The sequence below is a fragment of the Simochromis diagramma genome, unplaced genomic scaffold (genome assembly GCF_900408965.1).
Source record: "Simochromis diagramma unplaced genomic scaffold, fSimDia1.1 OVJJ01000123.1, whole genome shotgun sequence".
NCBI classification, from domain to species: domain Eukaryota; kingdom Metazoa; phylum Chordata; class Actinopteri; order Cichliformes; family Cichlidae; genus Simochromis; species Simochromis diagramma.
In genome coordinates this window covers 2,069,331-2,090,403 of record NW_024386778.1, presented here as the reverse complement: position 1 = coordinate 2,090,403, position 21,073 = coordinate 2,069,331, and the positions used below count along the sequence as shown (strand labels likewise).

At 40.9% G+C, this 21,073-nt stretch overlaps 2 protein-coding genes across 9 annotated transcripts; one reads left to right on the top strand and one right to left on the bottom strand.

Annotated features, from left to right (window-relative positions):
- Window positions 1-377: 377 nt before the first annotated feature.
- On the top strand, window positions 378-3,513 carry si:ch73-1a9.3 (non-histone chromosomal protein HMG-like). Its single transcript, XM_040011430.1, has 6 exons — window positions 378-554; window positions 1,862-1,882; window positions 2,038-2,067; window positions 2,157-2,198; window positions 2,284-2,391; window positions 2,475-3,513. The coding sequence occupies exons 1-6, from the start codon at window positions 537-539 to the stop codon at window positions 2,520-2,522; spliced, it is 267 nt and encodes an 88-aa protein (XP_039867364.1). The 5' UTR covers window positions 378-536; the 3' UTR covers window positions 2,523-3,513.
- A 6,943-nt stretch (window positions 3,514-10,456) lies between these two features.
- LOC120721199 (glucose-6-phosphate exchanger SLC37A4-like) lies at window positions 10,457-20,377 on the bottom strand. 8 transcript variants are annotated; one of them, XM_040011387.1, is made up of 11 exons: window positions 19,970-20,377; window positions 19,406-19,513; window positions 18,893-19,306; window positions 17,720-17,952; window positions 16,528-16,774; window positions 13,895-14,047; window positions 13,724-13,809; window positions 12,466-12,579; window positions 12,318-12,383; window positions 11,545-11,683; window positions 11,299-11,465 (listed from the first exon to the last, which is right to left on the bottom strand). In XM_040011387.1, the coding sequence occupies exons 3-11, from the start codon at window positions 19,038-19,040 to the stop codon at window positions 11,299-11,301; spliced, it is 1,353 nt and encodes a 450-aa protein (XP_039867321.1). In that variant the 5' UTR covers window positions 19,041-19,306; window positions 19,406-19,513; window positions 19,970-20,377. The 8 variants fall into 8 exon arrangements, with proteins under 8 accessions (XP_039867351.1, XP_039867321.1, XP_039867336.1 ...); XM_040011402.1 differs by having other exon boundaries at window positions 19,454-19,513; XM_040011368.1 differs by lacking the exon at window positions 19,406-19,513 and having other exon boundaries at window positions 19,970-20,040; window positions 20,160-20,377.
- Between the last annotated feature and the right edge of the window lie 696 nt (window positions 20,378-21,073).

Genomic DNA, 21,073 nt, shown 5'->3' with positions numbered 1-21,073 from the left:
GTACACACCCCTCTCACAGTCATATGCCAATGGATAGTCTTTCCACACTAGCACTGTAAACGCAAAATGTGTTTTGTTTTCGCGCACATAGACATAATTCAAAGCCGTGGAACGTTTAGAGAGAAAATTAAAACATTTCTGGCCAGCTGAAAGACGGCTTTAATGACAATTTTGCCTTGTTTAGCAGACGGCTGCACAGAAAGACAAATACCTCACCATAATTGTTGACTGACGTGTCACGTATCCACACGGATAAGGGCACAGATTTGAAATGGTGTTGCCGACTGCTGTGTTCTCCAATCAGCGTGCAGCGTGGGCGGGCAGAAGCGCCGTCAATCATGCAGGAACTATAACTGTTTGAATAGGGAGGTAGGGGGAGAATCCAATCCGGTTTGAGCTAGTTTTTCTTCCAATGGAACATTAACGTCTCCCTGCGCTGTATTAGACTGTACTGGCAAAGCTTTATCCAGAATATACCACTGTACTTTCTCCTGTATTCAGTTACATTTAGCTATTTTTAAACCCACAAACCAACCATGCCTAAAAGGAGCAAAGTGAGTAGACCATTATCTTTCATGCCTTTAATAACACAGTATTTATAACCCACAACTAAAATTTGTTAAGGGGCTTGTGGCGAGAGTTGTTCAAACGTTGCTGCAATATGTCCGTTTTATGTACCAAGTGAACGTCAACAGCAGTGTTGTGTATCGCGGAGTTTAGTTAGCATGTAGTGTCTGTTTTGATTTTGTCAAGCGGCTAATTATTGAAGCTTCTCTTTCGTGCAGTGACTGTCGGTGGCAAGTGGTTGCCCGTTTTATGAGCAGAAAAACAGTTTGTGCAGCTGCATCGAATTCATTTACCGTGCCGATAGATGGCTTTTCTGCGCAGAAAGTTGGCGGCATATCGATTGTTTTCTGTTGGGGTCGTCACCCTGATGCGAAAGTTTTCCTGAAAGAAGACCCAGTAGCGAAAAAAAAAACGTACAAAATTCCTAATTGGTTTATTATTCTGTGGCGGTTGGCTGTAACGTTATTTTTAATGCGGGCACAAAGTGGCCTCTGTAGTTCTTTTGTTGGACAAAACAAACAAACACATAATACGCTCTGATTAGCGATATTGTTTTATAAAGTTAGTGTGCAGGCGTTGTTTATTAATGCACGGCAAGCGAAAACGCAGTTCTTGGAAGGCGTACGGCTCGTTAGCCGAGAGGCTTTCTGTGTATTGTCGGCTCAGGCCAGTTGTAGGTTATGCAATGGCGAGCCTCCGTCAGCACAGCGCTGCTCCTGTTGCTGGGGGTTCTAGTAGATTCTGCATGCAGACCGACAGAGTCGCAGAGCATCTCGGAGATATTCTTTTTCAAATTCGTGGCGGGAACACTGGCTACGCTGCTCGGGTTTCTCCGGCCACTGGCAATCCCATTTATTACCAATGAATGAATGTGTCGTGAGGAGGCGGAGTCGGCCCCCTCCTCCACTGAAGTATTACTGTAGGCAAATCACTAGCAGGAGCTGGGAGAGCAGCACCACGTGACTCAGTTTAAACTACATTATGCTATTATATTGCCCTGACTTTTGTAGGCCAGCATGTTACAGGGCACTTTATTCCTGCTCAGTTATCGTTGCGCTGGAAAATGTAGTTCCTGAAGGAGTAGCATTTAGTGTTAACATGCTGACTAAACTGACTAAATTTGCTTTTAGTTTTTAAATGGCCTTGCATGTATTACCTTACTCAACTCAAATAGGATAATAACTTATTTAAAAAAAACTGTCCTCACCCAGTACCAGATAAATCAGAGGCACAGCAGAATGCAGACAGTTATCATAACCTGATTTATTTACTTTTTCTCTTGTTCTCCTTACAGGCAGGTGCAGGTGACTCAGAGGTAAGCAGTCATTTCTGAATTTCTTGTTTTTTGGTTTTAGATATTTTAACAGTTAGCCTCCACACTCACCAGGGGTCAGTAATATCTCATCTTTCAAAGCCATTGCCTGAGACTGACTGTTAAAAGTAATCACTATGTTTGTTTATTCTCTGCAGCCCAAGAGGAGATCTCTCAGGTTGAAAGATGTAAGTATGGAGAAGCATAGATAAAATGCTGTCTTTTTACTGTGTTATTTTTTTTTGGTTTAAAAGAAAATGATCTTCTTTACTCACAGAGACCTGAAACTGCAAAGCCAGAGCCCAAACCTAAGCCAAAGGTAGGGTCTCATTTTAATTACTTCTCATAAGACCTGAACTGTTAGCATATGGTGGCTAATATGTGGTTAATATTTGTTTTTGCAGAAGGGACCTGCTAAGCCTAAGAAAGCTAAGGAGGTGGAAAAGGCCAAGCCAGAAGAGAAGGCGCCGGAGGCTCCTGCTGAGAATGGCGAAGCCAAAGCTGAGGAAGAGGTAAGTGCTGCGACACGTTTAAACACATCGAAAGATAATAGTCTTCTTGGCGGTGCTGTTAAACTCTGAATGTCATCTTACAGGCACCCACTACAGATGGAGCTGAACAAAAAGATAAGGCAGCAGAATAACATCTCTCAAGCCACGTCTTTTACCAGTGCTCCCTGTACCTCTTTTCTTGTACAATTCAGGGGAATATTTTTATCAACTATTTTCTAAATACAGGTTTTTTTAGTAGTTTGATTGTAGAGAACACTTTTTTAAATGAAAGAGGGAAAAAAAACAAGTCAATTGGAGACGGGGAATTTCATCACATCTCACAATTGTGCATCGCCATGAAAATTGCGGTCATTGTTGTTACTGTCAGTGGATTTTTTTTTTTTTTCTTTTCAGTTTGTGTAAATGTGAAGGAGTGGAGGGTGCGGGACAGGTTACCATGTCGGCACACAAGCATGACGTTCACAGGAGCTGGGGAAACAACTGGAAGAGCTTGCCTGCGTGGATTACATTCCATATGCTTTATAAGGGACAGTGTGTGTAATCTGTGCCGGGGTGGGGCTTGACAAAGTCACAGGGCACCTCATTCTCTTATTGTTTTTATTGAAGAACAGTGTTTTAGGGTGTGTGTAAAAGCTTTGTTCCTATTTGTTAACTCTTGTACTGATGCAGTTTTCTTAACAAATCTGACCAATAAACCTAAAACCCCTAGTACTGCGGCTCTCTCTTTCAGAACTGTGCATTGCGTGTGTTGGTTGTGTCTGTTCTGTGATAGCATTGCAATGAATTTGTATAGTTGCTGTGAAAAAGGATTTCAATCTTTCTGTATGCAGTGTGTAATGGTACTTTGTAAGGATGGTAAAAATGGAATTTGTTCCTCTTTTTTTTCTTTTCTTTTTGGGCCACATTAATGTGGTATGTAACCGTTAAAAAAACAGATTGGCTTAAAGGCCAACAAATGTACATTTATTTGAAATGTCAAATGCATACCAGCAGTAGCAATATTCATGTGGGTTTTAGGTATTTGTGTCAAGTACAAGTGTGCGGTTTCTCATGATTTGTTTATAGATGTAACTGTGTATGATTGTTATCAACAAACCAATAAAACTCAGTTGGTAGTTGTTACACTGTTTTATTCTAAGAGCGTAATAATGCAGAAAAAAACAAGAACTAACATTCAATTCAATCTATAACAGCAATAAAATATCTGATAATTAAACTTTAAAGCTGATTAAAAACATTGATTAAAACAAAACCTGTTTAACAGATTTTAGTAATTTGATTGTGCAAAATGAATTACAGCTTTTGACGCTTAACTAAAATCTGTAAGACAAGTATTAATACCACCATAAGTGATGTTGTATTATCGATTTTAAGGATTGTTGCTTTAATATTGATACCAATCAACATTTTTCTTTTAAATAATATTATAAATAATTTGTATATTTAGAAAAGCTAACTTATTCTTCTGGATAATAGAAAAAAATAATAAAAGGGTGGTTTCAGAAGGAATCCAACTAAAGTATTTGCCAGCTCAGGTTTTTCATTCCATAAGTTGTCAAAAAACAAAAAAGAGAGAAGGTAAAGGCAGTTTTCAGCACCACGGACAGCTCCGCACTACGGTGGGCTGTTCTTTATCCTGCGCTACCCATTTCATCCATTTTACGAAAATAATATTAACTCGGTGTTAGCAAACAAACTGATAATGTTTGTCCTGACGTGTGAATGACGCACTCGCGGCCTCGCGTTCTGATAGGTTTGCACAAACCGTAAAAGTGCGGGCCTTTATAACGTGTGGTGTTACACACCCAATCACCCCCCGCCCCCCAGTGTTGTAAATGTTTAGTAGTTACTTACATTTAAGATTCCACCTACAGCAAGTGAATATGGAGACAACACGTGACAATTCAATAATGGATTCGTGAGCTTTTAATTATGGGTTTTTAATTAAGCCTTATTCATTACTGATCGGAAAAGTGACATTTCTATTTAAATTTAAAGCTTGATTTGACTAGTGATTCCTGCATTTGCTTTTAGGTCTTGCTGATCACTGAAATAAATGTGCATTCAAAACATTTTGTAAAAAGCCCACGTAAATGCATAGAGGTGTTTTAAGATGACTATAGGGTCGGGAATTGCTTCTGGGAGAAGTTTGGCATTACTGATGCATCTTTATAAGATGAATCATACTGGGCATATCAGGCCAGTGTGGCCAGAGACTGAGTAGATTCACTTTTTGTTTTTCCTCTTTAAGACGCTACTGAAACACACTGATACAAATATGATATTGAACATGAGTTTAAAAATACAACCCAACTCCCAAAAATGTTGGGACACTGGCTAAAATGTAAGTAAAATCAGAATGCTACGATTTGAAAGTTTCATAAGTTTCATATTTTATTCAAAGTAAAAAAATAGAAAACATATCAAATGTTTAAATAGATACATTTTACTAGTTCATGAAGAGCAATTAGCTCATTTTTTTAATTTATGCCAGCAACATGTCTAAAAAAAATGGGGAGCAGGTAACTAAAGCTCACAAAAAATAATAAATAAATAAAAAAACATTTTTTCAATGTATTAATACACATTACATGACCGATTTAAGATGACATAGCAACAAGATACAGCCACATTGAGTCTCTAGTTCAATTTGGGTTGAAAGTGTGGACTTCAAACTATACACATGTTTTAAATTGTGTGGATGTTGTGGAAATTGTGTTCCCACCTCTCTGGGAACATCTCAGGCTCTCCGAGTTATGGAGGCATGTCTCCCCTCACCACACTCCCTGCCAGTGGCTGATGCCCTCAGACGTTGGTGTGTTGGTGGTTCTTGGTGTCTGGGCGCTCATTTATGTACCGACTCACTCCTGGTGGCCGATTGGCGGGGCCTGGCGCCTGTGGCCCGGCTGGACCTCTTCCAGGGGGTGGGGTGCCCTCAGGCCTGTGGCCTCTGGGCCCTAGGCCTGGTCCTCTCTGTCACAGCTGGCTACCGGCAGAGCCCACGGGCATGTCACTGCAACCCCCTCTGGCCTCTGCTCCGTGGCTGCTGAGTGACCTCTCATTTGGGGCTCTCCTCAGCTCTTCCCAGGAGGGTGGCACAGTTGCCCCTGTGGTGGTCCTCCTTGGGTCCTCGTACTCTGGGGCCGCTGGATTTCTGGGGCCTGGATCTTCTTCATACCTGCTTCATACCCTGGGGGACGGGGCTATGAGTCCCCACACTCCCTACTAGATCGATACATGGAGAAACCTTTTGAATACAAGCATGCTGATCCACACAGGTGTTCACAGACACAAACTACACCTTTCTTGGCTGCTACCTCAATGCACATTGTGTGCTGTCGATCTTGCGTGCTGCACAATAACATGTAATATTAGTTAGTTGATATTAGTATCTACTGTTATCTACTGTTAGCTAGTATATTGTGATGGTGTTGTATTTATTATGTTGCTCTTTCTTGTTTGTTTTCTCTTCTGTTTTTTTCTCATCTCCATACAGGTGATCCAGGTGTTTTGTTTGCTTTTCTTTCTTTCTTCCCCCCTTTCTCACCGTCTCTTCTCTCCTCTATTTTTCTCTCTCTCCCTCTCTTTCTTTCATTCTTTCTCCCTGTCCTATCCCCCAGTCATGTCTGTCCCGTTTGTAGCAACCAAAAATCAAATCAAATAAATACATAATTATAATAAAGGTCAACCAAACGACCAATATGGCAAGGCCATGATGATCCACTTGGTAAAGTAAATCCGCTTGGCATCTTTCTTGGCCTTCAGACAACAATTCTGATGGATAAAGATCCAAACGGGACAGGTAAAAATAAATAAATAAATAAATAAATAAATAGTGTGGATGGACCACGTAAAACCAGAGTTATGATAAAAATAAATATACTCAATCCTTTTTCCTCAATACTATCGCCACTTTTAGTGTGGGAAGAAACGATAAGAACGGCATTTTCTAAGAGCAGCGAGGGAAAACGCAAGAAAAGAAAAACACAAAACCCCTTTCCTATTCAGGAAAACATTGTACCATGTCGACTAATCAAAAAATTATATGGCAACACGTGGCATTTGGTTGTTTAGGTATAGGGGGAAATTTTGCCAGTGACCGCGGTGAGAGAGTGACATCGATAGTGAATTTTGAGATGTAAGAGATTTCTGACATTTAACGACACACTCCAAACATGCTAGTGTGTAGTGTAGTCGTTTGTTTTGTTTGTCAAAACAATAAGGGCACTACTGAATGTCACAGCTGCTGCCAAAAAGCCACCAATAGCAGATAGCAATGCAAATTCTGTCTCCGGGTGAAATACGGGAGGAGTGATACACCTGCTGTCAGGCTCATGATGTGCTCCTCTGTCTTGTGGTGGACAGAAACTATTTTTTGTAGTGGCACAAATGATTTGTGTGCCATCTTATTGTGACACCTTATTGTGTGTGTGTGTGTGTGTGTGTGTGTGTGTGTGTGTGTGTGTGTGATTTTAGATCAATTGTGCTTATACAGCATGTCAAAACAAATTAAATTCAGACATGTAAAATAAAATGAAAGTAAGTTGTCTTTAAAGTTAAAATCAAAAGTAGTAAAAAGTTATACCCTGGAACCCAGAAGTTATAAAATATTAAGTAAAGATCACAAATCTGCAAAAATAAAAATAAAAAATAAAATAAATAATAATAATAATAAAAAAAATCTAGAAATTGTGAAACAATTTCAGAACAATTTTCCTGTAGTGGTTTGTTGTTAATAAACCCTCAGACAGGATGGGATACAAGGTGTATTCTCAGTGGCAGGGGAACAATATTAGAACAGCTCCACCAAGACAGCAGATGGAGAAATAGGGGAAGAGCATACTGAAGAAGGACAAAACCCATAACAGCAATCCACAGTGGCTAGTGGATCTAAGAGCAGACCACAGCAACCTCCCTGAACTGGATCCAGTAAGCATCACAGTGGCAGGCATCTAAGAAAGGGTCTCCAGTATGATGAGCTGGATAGCATCACATGATGATTGACATCAAGACATGATTCATGCCTACTGACTGAAGAACCGGACTGCACTCCATGAAACATAAATTAGCCAGCTGCTAGTACACTGGTACTGGCATACCAGTAGCTGATGGTTTCTACCACAAATCCAGCTCCCTGAGATTGTATGCTAAGCAAAAGAAAGGAGGACGAGGACTAGTGGGTGTCAGAACCACTGAGACAAACATCTATGAGTACATCAGCAAGATGGCCACAACTGACCGCATGCTTATTTATTTATCTCAGGCGGCAGAAACCTGAGAAAGAAACGGAGCAAGGAGAGGAACCATCATGGAAGGACAGGCTGCTGTACGGTATGTACAGCGACCTGTCAGTTAGAAGAAGTGGCTGACATCCAGAAATACTACCAGATCCTGTGGGACTTCCAGATACAGACAGACAAACTGGTGATGACTAAGCAACCGCACATAGTAGTGATGGACAAGCAGAGGAAAGCAGTTGTAGTGATACATGTAGCTTCATCGATTGATAGCAACATCAGGAAAAAGGAACATGAGAATCTTGAGAAATACCGAGGCCTGAGAAAAGAGCTCGAGAAGATGTGGAGGGTTAAGTTAACAGTGGCAGTAATCGGAGCACTCGGTCCAGTGACTCCCAAGCTGGGTGAGCGGCTCCAGCAGATCCCAGGAACAACATCCAAGATCTTTGTCCATAAGAGCGCAATCCAGACGTTCACCAACTTAAAACGTTTGGTACATAATGAAATCAAAGATACAGGACCAAGCTAAAATCCTATATCAGACAAGACTAGCACAACATCTCCCAAAAGTCAAGCTAGTCTTCTGGGAGTTCCCCACTCCCAGAAGTTTGATTCCAGAAGTTTGTTGTTCAAAGAAGTGGGGACAATACACAGTGGTAAACATGGCCCCCGTCCCAGCTTTTTTGAGATGTGCTGCTGGCATGAAAATTTACAATTACATAATTTTTTTAAATCTACAAAAAGTACTGTTCATGGTAAATATTTCTATTCCTATTTCCACAAGTTACTTCCTTTACCTTAGTTATCTCTGTGCCTTCCTCTTTTTTTCTCATTGTTGTGTTACTGTGTGTTACCTTGGCACACTTTTTTTAAGGACCACACCTTCATTTACTTTTTTTACCTCCATATGGGACAGCAGTTACACTACTAATCCTTTCCTATCCTCGGTTAACAACTACGTTTGAAAGTTAATTATTAGCATCTTTTCTTTTTTTCCTGTTGCGAGTAATTCACCTTTGTTCCTCATGTTCATTCACACTTTTGAAAGTTAAAAAAACCAACTTATAATCAGTGAAACATAATTTGATGGCTCTATTTTTTCATACATTCTCACTGCATACTACCCTAAACCTTCACCTCTGAACCTTGTGGTTAAAAGAATACTGCAAATAATATCGCAGCTTGTTCCACATTTGGTCATGTTACAGCCTTATTCCAAAATGGATTCAATTCATTTTAACCTCAAAATTTTGCACACAACACCCCATAATGAAAAAGTGGAAAAGGTTTGTTTGAAATTTTTGCAAATGCATAAAAACAACAACAAAATATACCATATATAAATATTCACAGTAGTTGCTCAATACTTAACTATTATAGCATTAAGTCTTTTTGAGTATGAAGCTACACGCTTGGCCACACCTATTTTTGGGCAGGTTCTCACATTGGTCTTTGCAGAACCTCTCAGGCTCAGGTTGGATGGGGAGTGTCAGCGCACAGAGTCTGGGCTCTCGCTGGGGCAGTCAAGGACCTGAAGCCACTCCTTTGTTGTCTCAGCTCTGTGCTTAGGATTGTTATCCTGTTGGAAGATGAACCTTTAAGGTTTTGCTTGGGTTCTTGGCCACCTCACTGACTAATGCCCTTCTACCTTAAGTACTCAGATTGGCCAGTAGCCAGCTCTGGGAAGAGTCCTGTTGAATCCAAATTTCTCCCGTTTATGGATGATGGAGGACACTGTGCTCACTGGGACCTTCAATGCTGCAGAAATTTTTTGTACCTCTTTCCAGATCTGTGCCTCGAAACAATCCTGTTTCTGAAGTCTGCAGACAATTCTTTGGACTTCATGTCTTGGTTTTTGCTCTGACATGTGTTGTTGGACTTTAAATAGACTGGTGTGTATCTCATGAAATCATGTGCAGACAACTGAATATACCACAGGTGGAATCCAATCAAACTGTAGAAACATCTGACATGTAAATTACGTTCGATATGGTTTCTTGGCATTTTTTCCCCCTAAGATCAACTTTGACCTTGGGCACCAACAGTGAAGGTCAAAGTCAAATGCTTAGCCATCCTAAGTACGCATGTCCCCCAAGGCCTCATGTGTCATTGTCAAGTTTGAAGACGACTCATTAAAAAAAAGTTTTTACCGATTCTCGAATTTGGGTTAGGACCGACCTTTACCCGATTCTCATCAAAATTATATCAGCTCAAACTGTTACTGGTGTCTACCGTCACTCAAAATATGGCTGTAAATAAAATAAGGTTGTAATGTGACAACATGTGGAACAAGTAAAGAACTGAAATGTACCACAGGTAGCCCTGGTTCAGAGTCATAGTTAAAAGTTTACCAAGACTTCTTATTTTTAATATCATCCCATTTTTAGTATTATGTTTTTTTCTTCCAATTATCCACAAATTATTCTCCAAACTCAAGCAGCTGCTATCTGGTTCACTCATTAAAATAAATAAATAAATCAGTAAGTATGAAAGCATTCCCACATCCCACCATTTAGAAATACTTACAAACGTGTCTTTGCTCTAACTCACTCTATTTAAATTAAACCTTGGGTTATCATTAAATGTAATGGCTATGTGTACTTATTGTTCTTCGAGGGATCAGGTGGGATTCAAACTGGTAACACTTGGATTGGGGGCTTTTTGCAGACCACGTCCATCCCTTTATGTATTCATTCAAGCAAAGGTGTCTGTTTTTACTCCGCATTTGTTCCTGCCCGTTTTTTGGACTTTTACCTGTCAGACACTGAAGGTGCAAAGGTCAACAACACTTTGTAGATAAAGAAAATGAAGCTTTTATTAGATCTTTACCTCTTTGAAAACCAGCACAACTCCAGTAAGACATGGCAAAGAAACACGTGCTGTAACCTTTCAGTTGACAAAGATCAGGTGGTCGAGAGATTTTATTAACAGTTTATAGTCCAGATGATATGTACTTTGTTTATCCCAAAAATTAAGAAATCTGCTCCACAAAACTACAATGGCAGTGACATTATCATCTGTATTTATCTGTTCTAAAAATAAATAAATAAATAAACATGCCAGATCAGAAAAGCTGACATAACCAGAGAACAAACTATCATTTAGCAAATGACTGTGTAGAAAAATACGGTCTCCAAATGCTTCATGTCAGTGAACACGTTAATGAAAAGAAGTTTTACAAATACTTGAGGTATAAGTGAACAATGTTACCTTTAATGTACAGACCCTTCAGTCAACATTCACTGTGTTAAACAGAAACGACCTGCACTGTAGGCAGGATGTGAAAATGGGCTCTACATACGGTTCAACTCAAGAAAACCGACTCACAGCTTTTGATACTTTGGTGTCGGTATGTTTTCTGAAACATACATCTTTAGACCATTTGTAAGCACATCGATATGAGAAACTTTTTCTATTGATTGGCTGATTAAGTTGAAGTGTTAAAACAGAAGCTTTTGATGAGCATGGATCTACAGGACCTTTGTGCACTTTAATATTAATCCATGCATGTGGGATTACCTGGGACTAAATAAGTGATTCCATGATCGGCATCAGCCCTGAGGATGCCGTCAAAGATTTCATGATTAGTCTTGTTTTGGCTGGTCAAGCTGGATCTGTATTAATGTGCAGTATTTTGCATATAGAGTCACCAGCAGTACCAACAGGGACTTTAGTCCACTTTCTCTGTGATCCGTCCCATTTTGGTGCGCATGTTACGTACAAGGAAGAATCCGATGGTGGTGACGCCCATTATCACCTCAGCTACCCAGAACGCCACGTCCCAGCTGTGCTGCTTGGCAATAGTGCTGAAGGGCAGCCCTGCCATGAAAGCTCCCACTGCAACAAAAAGAAAGCTTGTGTGTTCATATCAAAGGGTTAAAACCTGAAACATGACAATGATTTTACTGCAGCTCACCGTTAGCCATTAGAGCTACAACAGCATGAGATGTTCCACAGAAGTTTGAAGGAGCACTTTCACTGGCTATCACCCCGAACAGGGCGACTGGTCCATAAGAAGAAAATCCAAACATGGCACCAAGCAAGAGGATCCAAATCTGTGAATGAGAGAAAACATACATAAAATAAAAGCCTTCTGGAGGAAAAATAATTTTCTAGGGTGTCCACAGGTACCGATACTGAAACTGGGACATTTTTAAACCTTTAGGTGAATCTTAAAGTTCATTTGATGCTCAAAAGAGAATGAACTCTTTTAAAGTGAACGGGTAAAAAGGTAAAAAGACATATTTTGGTTGAGTTTGTCCAAATGCTGATTATCCCAAATGTTGCAAGCTTGAAAAATTATTTTATGCAACACAGTTTGCTTCAGAAGCAGTTTTTTTTAAAGGTACAGGTGTTAAACACCGACAACATTTGCCATTAAACATCTATTGTCCCAGTTCCACAGACTAATAAATGCCTTTTTCTTCATCAGCTTCAGGGTTTCCATCACTGCAAGCTGAACGGGTAACTGGGCCCTAACTGGCCCCCTGCTGGGCCGGAGTGTAACCCACATCTCTTCCCAGAAATAGTCAGTGGATGGCACTGTAACACTGGGTAGTGTGTCTGAGTCTGCTGTAGAGAACAACATAGAGCCGCTATGCTCGCTGTTCAGAACAACTCACCAGCTAGCCTTTTGATAAGTAGCTACATTGTTTTTATTCACATGGAATGATTCTTTCCGGAGCATACCTCTTTCTCTGACACACCAATGAGGACGGATACAGGATGAATGACTTGGACCCAAAGTGGAGGCTCCTGAACAAAGACATTTACTCTTAGAGTTTTTTTGAGGACTGAAAGGTATAAATTTCATGTGGATTACAAAATGATGAATTACCTTTGGGATTTCAGGTGTGATGGTCACTCTGAAGAGGTACATTGACACATACATGCCAGCCATCATGACAATAAGCAGGCCATGGCGAGGGTTGCCATGGGTGCCCAAGCCTTTCTAGAAAAAGGCAAAGAAAGGAGCAAAACACTAAAATCAACACCCTTCATACTGAAACATGTGATGTATCAAAACCAGGTTTAAGTCTAAAACCTAAATAAATAATAATACTTAAAAAAAAAAAAGAAGTCAGACTTCAACCTTGGAAAATTCGAGCAGTATGTTAATTTGAAATCAACCCTAACCCTGCTTATTCTCTCACTCATAAAATCAAACTGTGGTGAAAATGTAGCCACAAATGCACAGGAGGACTCAACATCACTGAACAGGCCAGTCGCAATAGTTGCGAGCTGCATTCTATGGAGGTGCACGTCAGGTTACGGTGTTGGGCTTTGCAGTTATTGTGTAAATATCCTGCTACATCCCCGGTAACCTGATGTGCACCTTCCAGAAATGTCACCAGCTGTGTCTGTGTCGACACAGTGCTTTCAGTGCTCAAGTAAAGAACCAGTCCATTTAACTATTGGATTGGCCTGTGCATCCTGAACTCTACAAAGATTCATAGCAGTAGGTTAAAGAGGGCCTTAGATGAAATGTAACCATAGGTAAGTTACATTCTAAGATTTCAGAGGGGTTTGCTGTTACAATGTAGCTACAGTCCGACTGTGTGGCTGTGCTGAGTGGGGACTCCCACTCACAGCCGAGAGGATTGCTGGAGAATGATTTTGGGGGAAATAGTGTGCAGTGTATTTATAGTTTAGGCATCAGAAACTGCGTAATAAACTACATTTTTTCTATATTTGCTAACTGTTAATTCATACTTGGCTAACAATTTAATTGCTAGCCATATGTTTAGCAAAATATTTACAACTTTTATTCACAGTTTGGCAATAATAAGATTTCAAGTGTCTATCCATTTCTGTTAGCTTTCGAAGAATTTGTTTTTTAATGAATTTCAAATACCAGTGATACCTTAGGCAGAGAATTCCAACTATTTCTTTGTTAATATTACATAACTTATGGTTATTTCCATTACTTTTAGTAGACCTTTTTGCTTAAACTTTTTAAAGGCTCATTCAAGCCTTTAATTATTTGAAATAGTTCAGCTAACTAATCCACTTAACCAATCGCTACTCGTATGCTTGTTCAAGAATCCCTTTAACTGACCCAAGTTGTTTTAATTCAACTCCTATCGGTTACTCACCCGAGCCACAGCTCTGTCTGAAATGAAGCCTGACGTAAGGCTGCCCACAAAGCCTCCAACCTCCAAGGCACTCATGTAGGTACTGCCTGTTAGCAACAGAGCTTCCGTCATCACCCACAACCAGTCAGATGACGTGAAAACTATGTGGGAAGCAACAATGAACACACGTACCCATGAGAGCAGTCTGGCCTTTCTCCTGCATGAGGAACAGCTGTCCCCAGTCGGTGGCAGCCGTCTTCACTCCAAACACCACCAAGTAACCCAGAGACAGCACCCACAGGAAAGGAGACAGGAGGAATTCACTCAGGGTGCTTTCACTGCTTCCTGGTGAGCACGGACACAAAAAGAGCTCATGAATACTTAACAGTCCAAATAATGTAAAGAATGAAGTTTTTTCAATTATTCTACAAAGCATGCCTGTCACATGGTATGGTCATAAAGGGATGGACATATTCAGCAACTGTGGCATTTAAACAATGATCAGTTGGTGCTACCATACAAAGTGTGTCAAGAAAGGGACCTCCAGACTGCTCATCCAAAGCAGGATGAAGCCAGGCTTTCATGACGTTTACGCCAAATTCTGACCTTACATCTGAATGTCACAACAGAAATGGAGAGTTTTTCAGTTTCTGATGACAAGTCACATGTTCGACATAACTTGGTTGTAACGAGTGGTTGAGTTACTGAAGCGTTCCTATTGGATCAGTCTGAGCATTCGCCTTTGAATTCCCACATCTATCCAGAGAACTGCCGCTCACTGGATATTTTCTCTTCTTCACACCATTCTGTGAGGATTGTGCAGAAAGATCCCAGCAGTTCAGCGGTTTCTGAAAATACTCAGACCAACTCGTCTCGGACCAACAACTGTGCCATGTTTAAAGTCAATTAAACCACCTCTTTCCCATTCTGATGCTCAATTTCAACCTTTAGCAGGTACTCCTGACTACTGTGATGGCCTCAACCACATGTTGGTAACAATCAGTCCAGACACTCACCTCATTAGTTTGTTTTGTGTTTAAACATTTATTTCAGGAATGTCATTCATTCATTTATTTACTTAAACCTAACAGTGACGTTATGAAGCGTGCACATAATAGCACTGTGTGATTCTGTTATATTAATTATGTTTCTCTTTCTTTTGAGTTTTCTCTTTGGGCAAAAGGCGTGGCCAAGGGCCGAGGACTATGAAAGCCAACCACACCCCCTACAAACAAGGTGGGTGTTTTAGGTTTGGTGAAGTTAATTTGTGCTTAGATAGTCTTGATGTTTAATTCGGTTTCCTCTATTGTGTCTAAATGATTTGGCCAAACCACTATAAAAAGTTACCCGCCTGTGTCTTTGCGTTTAAGTCAGTCTGTGAGTTAATTCTGTATATTTTGTTTGCTTAGTTACTTTTATGTTACTTTTTGAGCAGAGTTGTATTTAGTTGACCTCTTTTATGGGCCCATTAATTATATTTTGAACTTTGGCGTGAAATAAAAACCCACCATGAAGACATATTTCCTGTGTCCTCTATGCCTTTACTGCTTGATCCCTCAAAAATACATACCTAAATGCAGTGAGCTGCTGTCATGTGACCGGCTGATTAGATATTTATTTTAACTAGCAATTGAACAGGTGTACCTAACAAAGTGGCTGGTGAGTATAAGCGTACCAGCAAGTGAGAGTAACATCTACAGTACGAAGTTTACAGACAGTGAGAAAGAGAAAAATATTTTTATAGTAATAGCTACTGCAGCAAAAAGAGTTAATGGGCACAGTTGTGAGTGAAATGTTAGCATTCAGCTGTACACTGTGTTCATCGCCTGCAGAGGATCAAAGTTCTGCTGGTGTAAACTTCTGATGCCTCACTTGGATATAAGTTGACCCAAACCAGAAAGCTAGTGAGCAGCTATGAGCCAAGCTCAGAACACTAAGCATCCGCCAGAGGTCTCTGTACTACAGAGCTGCAGATCTGGCAAAAAATCTGCCATTATGACACTTATGTGCACATGAAAAAAATATGCTTTCGATATGGGTTGCAAATGTGTACGATATCCACAAGTAATGATTTGTCCACGTCTGTTTCACACTGGGACTTGAACTCAGCTTACCTTTGTGAATCTTTGCAATGCCGGCAGCATTAAACGTGCCTCAAAACCCCACGTGGGCACGCGACGTGATCAGTTTGTCCACACGTATTTAAGGTTTGGTGAGCAAGCGAGAGGGAGGTTTCATGTAGTTCTACACATTTGTACACACAGAAAGGTTTTTGAAAGTGTAAATTATCGGATTCAGAGCTGAACTTAATAAATGATCAGTATTTATTCTGGTTTGGATGTATGCGTTTGTATAATAGTTTCACGTGTGGTCAGGCTGCTTTGTATTTGTGTGTGGATTGAAGCATGTACTATGAGTCCTATAAGTTACACACAAATCATTGTACACAAGCTTAGTTTATGCTTGTAGATCATACTGTATGCATTTGTAACTCTATTGAGACGTGTTTTCCCATATTTTGGGAGTCCTGTCCATCTTTGGCTCCACATACCAATGCAAGCAGGTTTTTGCTCTAATTGTCCAATACAGTTCACCTTCATGAGCATCAAAGAAAGTCACTATAGGAATTCTGACAGGGATTCATCCATCATCCACTGGTTCAGGATAATCCACACAAGTCACAGTCACTAATGTCACTACTTAAAAAAGAGGAAAATTAGCTTACAAGTGAGTTGTTTGCATCCCTGAACACGTCCCCGTGTGACTGACATGATGATCGTTTAAAGCTACACAGGAAGTGACCTTTCCGTTCTTGGTTCTCTCACCTCCTTTCGCTCCCTTCTTGGCCGCTGCCTCCATGCTGGGCAGGCCCACATCCTTTGGCTCATTCTTTACAAACACTAGACAAACAAATGAGAAGGCAGCACAGAAAATGCCTGACATGGTCAGGATGGTCCTCCAGTCGTAGTAATGCAGCAGCACTGAGACCAAGATTGGACCCAGACTCCCAGCCAGGTTCATGCTGCAGGACAGCACAGACCACCATGTTCCAAACTGGGAAGGCTCATACCACTGACGGAGAACAGACACAAAGAATCAAATATTAAAGCCTATTTAAGCACAACTTGAAACCACATATTGCTCATATTAGCTACTTTCCATTTGCTGAGGCAACCCACAAGTTATGGAACTAAATTTGTCACTGAGTGCAGTTTATCTTAAAAGATTATATGTGGGCTGTGCAGAGAGATTATTGCAAATCTAATAATCAACAGAATTGTAGCACAATGACAGCACAGACAAAAAGTGTAATGTGTTTTTGACATCAGAGCCACACGCCCTCAAGACGTAATCGACCTAAAGGCGACCATAAATAGTCCTCACACCGTACCCCTGAAAGATTGTCCTGTAACTTCAGAATCCACTGGGCAAATATTTAAAGTTGATTTAAATATTTTTCTTCTCCATCGCGTGTGAATGTAAACTCAAATATGGAACACACTTGGAGGGATGAAACGTGTTTGCTCTGACTGGGGATGGGAAACTCTTCTGAACAATGTTACTATTCTTCAAAAACATCTCCTGAGGATCTTCCATAAATACATTGACCTGTAATCTGATCCCCTGCCACATGCTGAACATATGCCAAAGCCTATTTATTGCCCAGCTGTTCCTCACCGCTACGTTTAAGAGAGCTTCTTACTTTAAGATACCTTCCAACGTATCTCAGAGTCTAATGGATTAGGATTTGCTCGAACATATGACTGTAGGACTGTAGTCCTACCAAAGGTGAGTCCTATATGTGTAAAGGAATCCAATTACAGCAAATAAAATAGGAAATATACATGTTTAATGCACCGGAGTAAAGAATCCAAACACACAACATACAGGTAGTCCTCCCCTGTAAGTGATGTCTTTTCACTAGTTGCGAAAGCATTACAAGCATCATGGGCACCCTGCGTGCTGACAGCATTACACTTATACTGGTGCACGAGGTGGCAGACAGGATGATATTACCTTGCGGAGCACTTTCCCACATGGGGGCCAGCCACAGCCTTGTCCCAGGCCGTTGATGAACCACAGCAGAGAGAACATGGATACAGTAGAGGACCAGGAGAAGACCACATTGATGCCCCCTACCAGGAAAAGGCCAATGGAGAAAAGCCAGCGGGCGCTGATCTTATCTGACAGCACGCCGCTGATGAACTTACTGATGGCATAGGCCATAGTCTGGCTGCTGGTGATCAGACCTGCAGAGACACAGTGAAGATTGCTATTTCAGTATGATACAAACTGTCTACTGAAGAAGATTTGGGTTGCTACAAAGTATACACATTAATAACTCAGTATCACAACATTTTACTTTTTTCTTTACCTGTGTGACTGAGCGATTAGCTTGCTCTGAATTAGGAGCTAGCTTTGTAAAGCTGACGTTTTGGTTGAGCCGACTTAATTTCAGTTTTCTTGTGTAATGTTATCTCGGGATGGTGATGAGATGAGCCCCCTTGTTCATAGCATTCCCTGACATTTGGTGCTCCTGTATTGAAATGCAAAATATCGCTATGCTACGTTTTATCAATTTTTTCCCCAACCATAATCTATAGTCACAAATTCATGAGCTTTTGAATGGATTTACAGAAGGAAAAACATCCTTCCCACTTTGAAATTACTCATGCAATATCCACAGCCCAGAGGCCTCGAGTGAGGAGCAGGATTTTGTCTTATCCAGGTAACTGTGTGTGGAGTCTCAGAAGTGTAACATGACCTGTTCTTATCAGGTGAACTAATTCATCATTTGTATAAACAAATAAACAAAAAGCATGTCCAATGTGCTTTTTCAACAGGAAACATGAATGTGTGTAAAGCTGTTTCTAAATTCTTCATGCCGTGGGTTGGACCAGCCCTTTGTGAACACCACAAAATAAGCACAAATCGATGGACATGTTTATAAATGTTATCTTTTTGGGACCATTTTTAAACCAAAACTCTCCCCAGTGGAAATTTTGAGGTCAAATCAGTGCAAGTGACATAATAAGCACTCTGGTGGGTGTAGCAGCAATCAAACAAACACTTCACATAGCAACGCTTGTGCAACTGCTTGATTAAAGGCTTAAATGCTTGCTAAAGAAGCTTTTCCTTACACTCAACAGCCTAAAAAATAAAAACATCCCGTTATTGTTTCCATCTTACCCAGATCATCTTTGTCCAGTTCTATCTCCTCCATCACAGAGGGCATGACAAATGAGAAGGTCTTTCTGTTAAAGAAATAGAGCGAGTAGCCGATGAACATGCAAATGAAGATGACTAAACGATAGTAGCCGTAGCCTGTAGCCCCCATGATTACAGTCAATGCAAATAATTATAATAATAATATTTTTTCTTCAGTGGAGTCTTGTTTCTGGGCCCTCTGGAATCAGCTAGATGCTGACACTACTGGTAAAGGGTTGTTTGCAGCAGGAGGTCTAAAATAAGATGTAGCATGGGATAAAATATTCTCCATGAGGTGACGCTCTAGAGCAGGCTCCGTGCTGGCTGGTAGCTTTGCCTATCTGTGAGGCTGCTCCTTGGGGACACCGGGACGGAGGACAGGAACTTTAAGGCAGCCTGAAAAATGAGAGCAAGAAAACACACATTATTTTAGACAGAAGCAGCTTCATCAGGTCATCCAATTTATTACATTAAGCTGGAATGGCACAGACTGACTATCTGCAGTTTCTTTGCTTCAGGTCAAAAAATTGCCACGGTGCTGACCAGGTCAGGTGCAGGAGCTACAGCCCAGCTTGCTCAGTTTCACTGCTCTAGCATGCTGCCCTATAAATGTCAGAGTTGAAGGCTCCAGTTAGCAACCCTCAAACTATCAGATGTCAGAAAACCTGCAAGACTAGTCGGCTTGTATCACACGGTACGATACGAAAAGCTTAATTGTCAAATACTTAGAATTCCACCATAAGCTCTGTGGTTTTACACTTTAATGGCATTCTGTACGTGTCCGTTTAAACTCACTAAACCCTGGCTGCTGACGCCTAAAGCGTCTTAAACAACCGAACAAGTCGCTAATAGCAGTTGAATTACTCAAATGGCAGCGGTCTTGCTAACAAACATCGGCGAACTGATTTGTGGGACTTTCCGTGTCTGTCAACGCTCCCCGGGCTCCTTTAACCAAACCCCGACGTAAAGCGAGCTACAACCCCCGTCAGTGCCGCGGGGCACAGCAACCTAGCGGCTCGCTGAAGCGCTGAATGGAGAAATGCCGGCAGAGCCCGTTACCTTTCATTCGTGTCCCTCGTCCGTGCTGAAACACGGTGCGCGTTCGTGAATCTGCAGTCCCGGGAGCGCGGCTGCGCGACATACATGGAGTGGGCACAGCCACAACACACAAAGACACACAGCGTGGCAGGTTATCAGTTACTATGCTGCACTGCCAGTCACTAAAACAGACAATATCAAGTATTCGCACTTAGGTAGAGGTCGGTTTTCATGCCGCCAAACTCCAGTGAAAAATATCTGAATTTAAGCTTGTGATGCCTCACAAAACAACTAGCCCCATATTACTGTTGAGCTGGCATATCTTAGGAATCACTCGGGCCTGCAGAATAATACGGCACAGCCAACCTTCTATTATTACACGAAGACATCAATATTTAGCTCGCATTGCTCACTACCGCCCTCCTCTGCAAACTGGTGTGAAGAGCAACTGAAAGAGGGGGTCTAGAGAAATTCCTCAGATCCCCACAGAATCTTTATTACATATAAAAGTCTCACATTCACTAGTAAAAGTACACATTCTGCATTAAAATATTTGTTTTTGACAGTAAAACTAACTTTATATGGAGAAAACAAAGAGTACTGACAGAAACATGACAAGGCCAAAATACACAGTGCTGCTGGCATTTAGACATGTAAAGATGACCTGCTAAAGTTCAAAAGGCACATCAGAATAAGAAGGAAAGATGAGATAAAAGACTTTGAACGTGCCATTGTTACTTTCGCCAAGCATGCTAGGGTGAGTATTTCATAAACTGCTGATCTAATAGGATTACAGTGAATGGCTATATATATCCTTGTCGATATTTGAAGTCAGAGGAGAATGGCCTGACAGCTTCAAGCTGAGAGTACAACCAATACAACCATACCTTTGTTACAACCAAGGTGAGGCGAAGAGCATCTCCGAATCACTGCTCCGAATCTAGTTTTCAGTCCTTCATTCGTCCTCATATGATGACTGAAGGTTTGCAAAATCGCTCATGTCAAGTAGTCAAAATAGCAAAATGATATCTAAGTGGGATTTCAGTGTTTTTAAAAACATGAACTTCTACAAAATAATTTTCTCCTCTATGTGCTTTGATTGCAACTTTATGAATGGATGGCCAA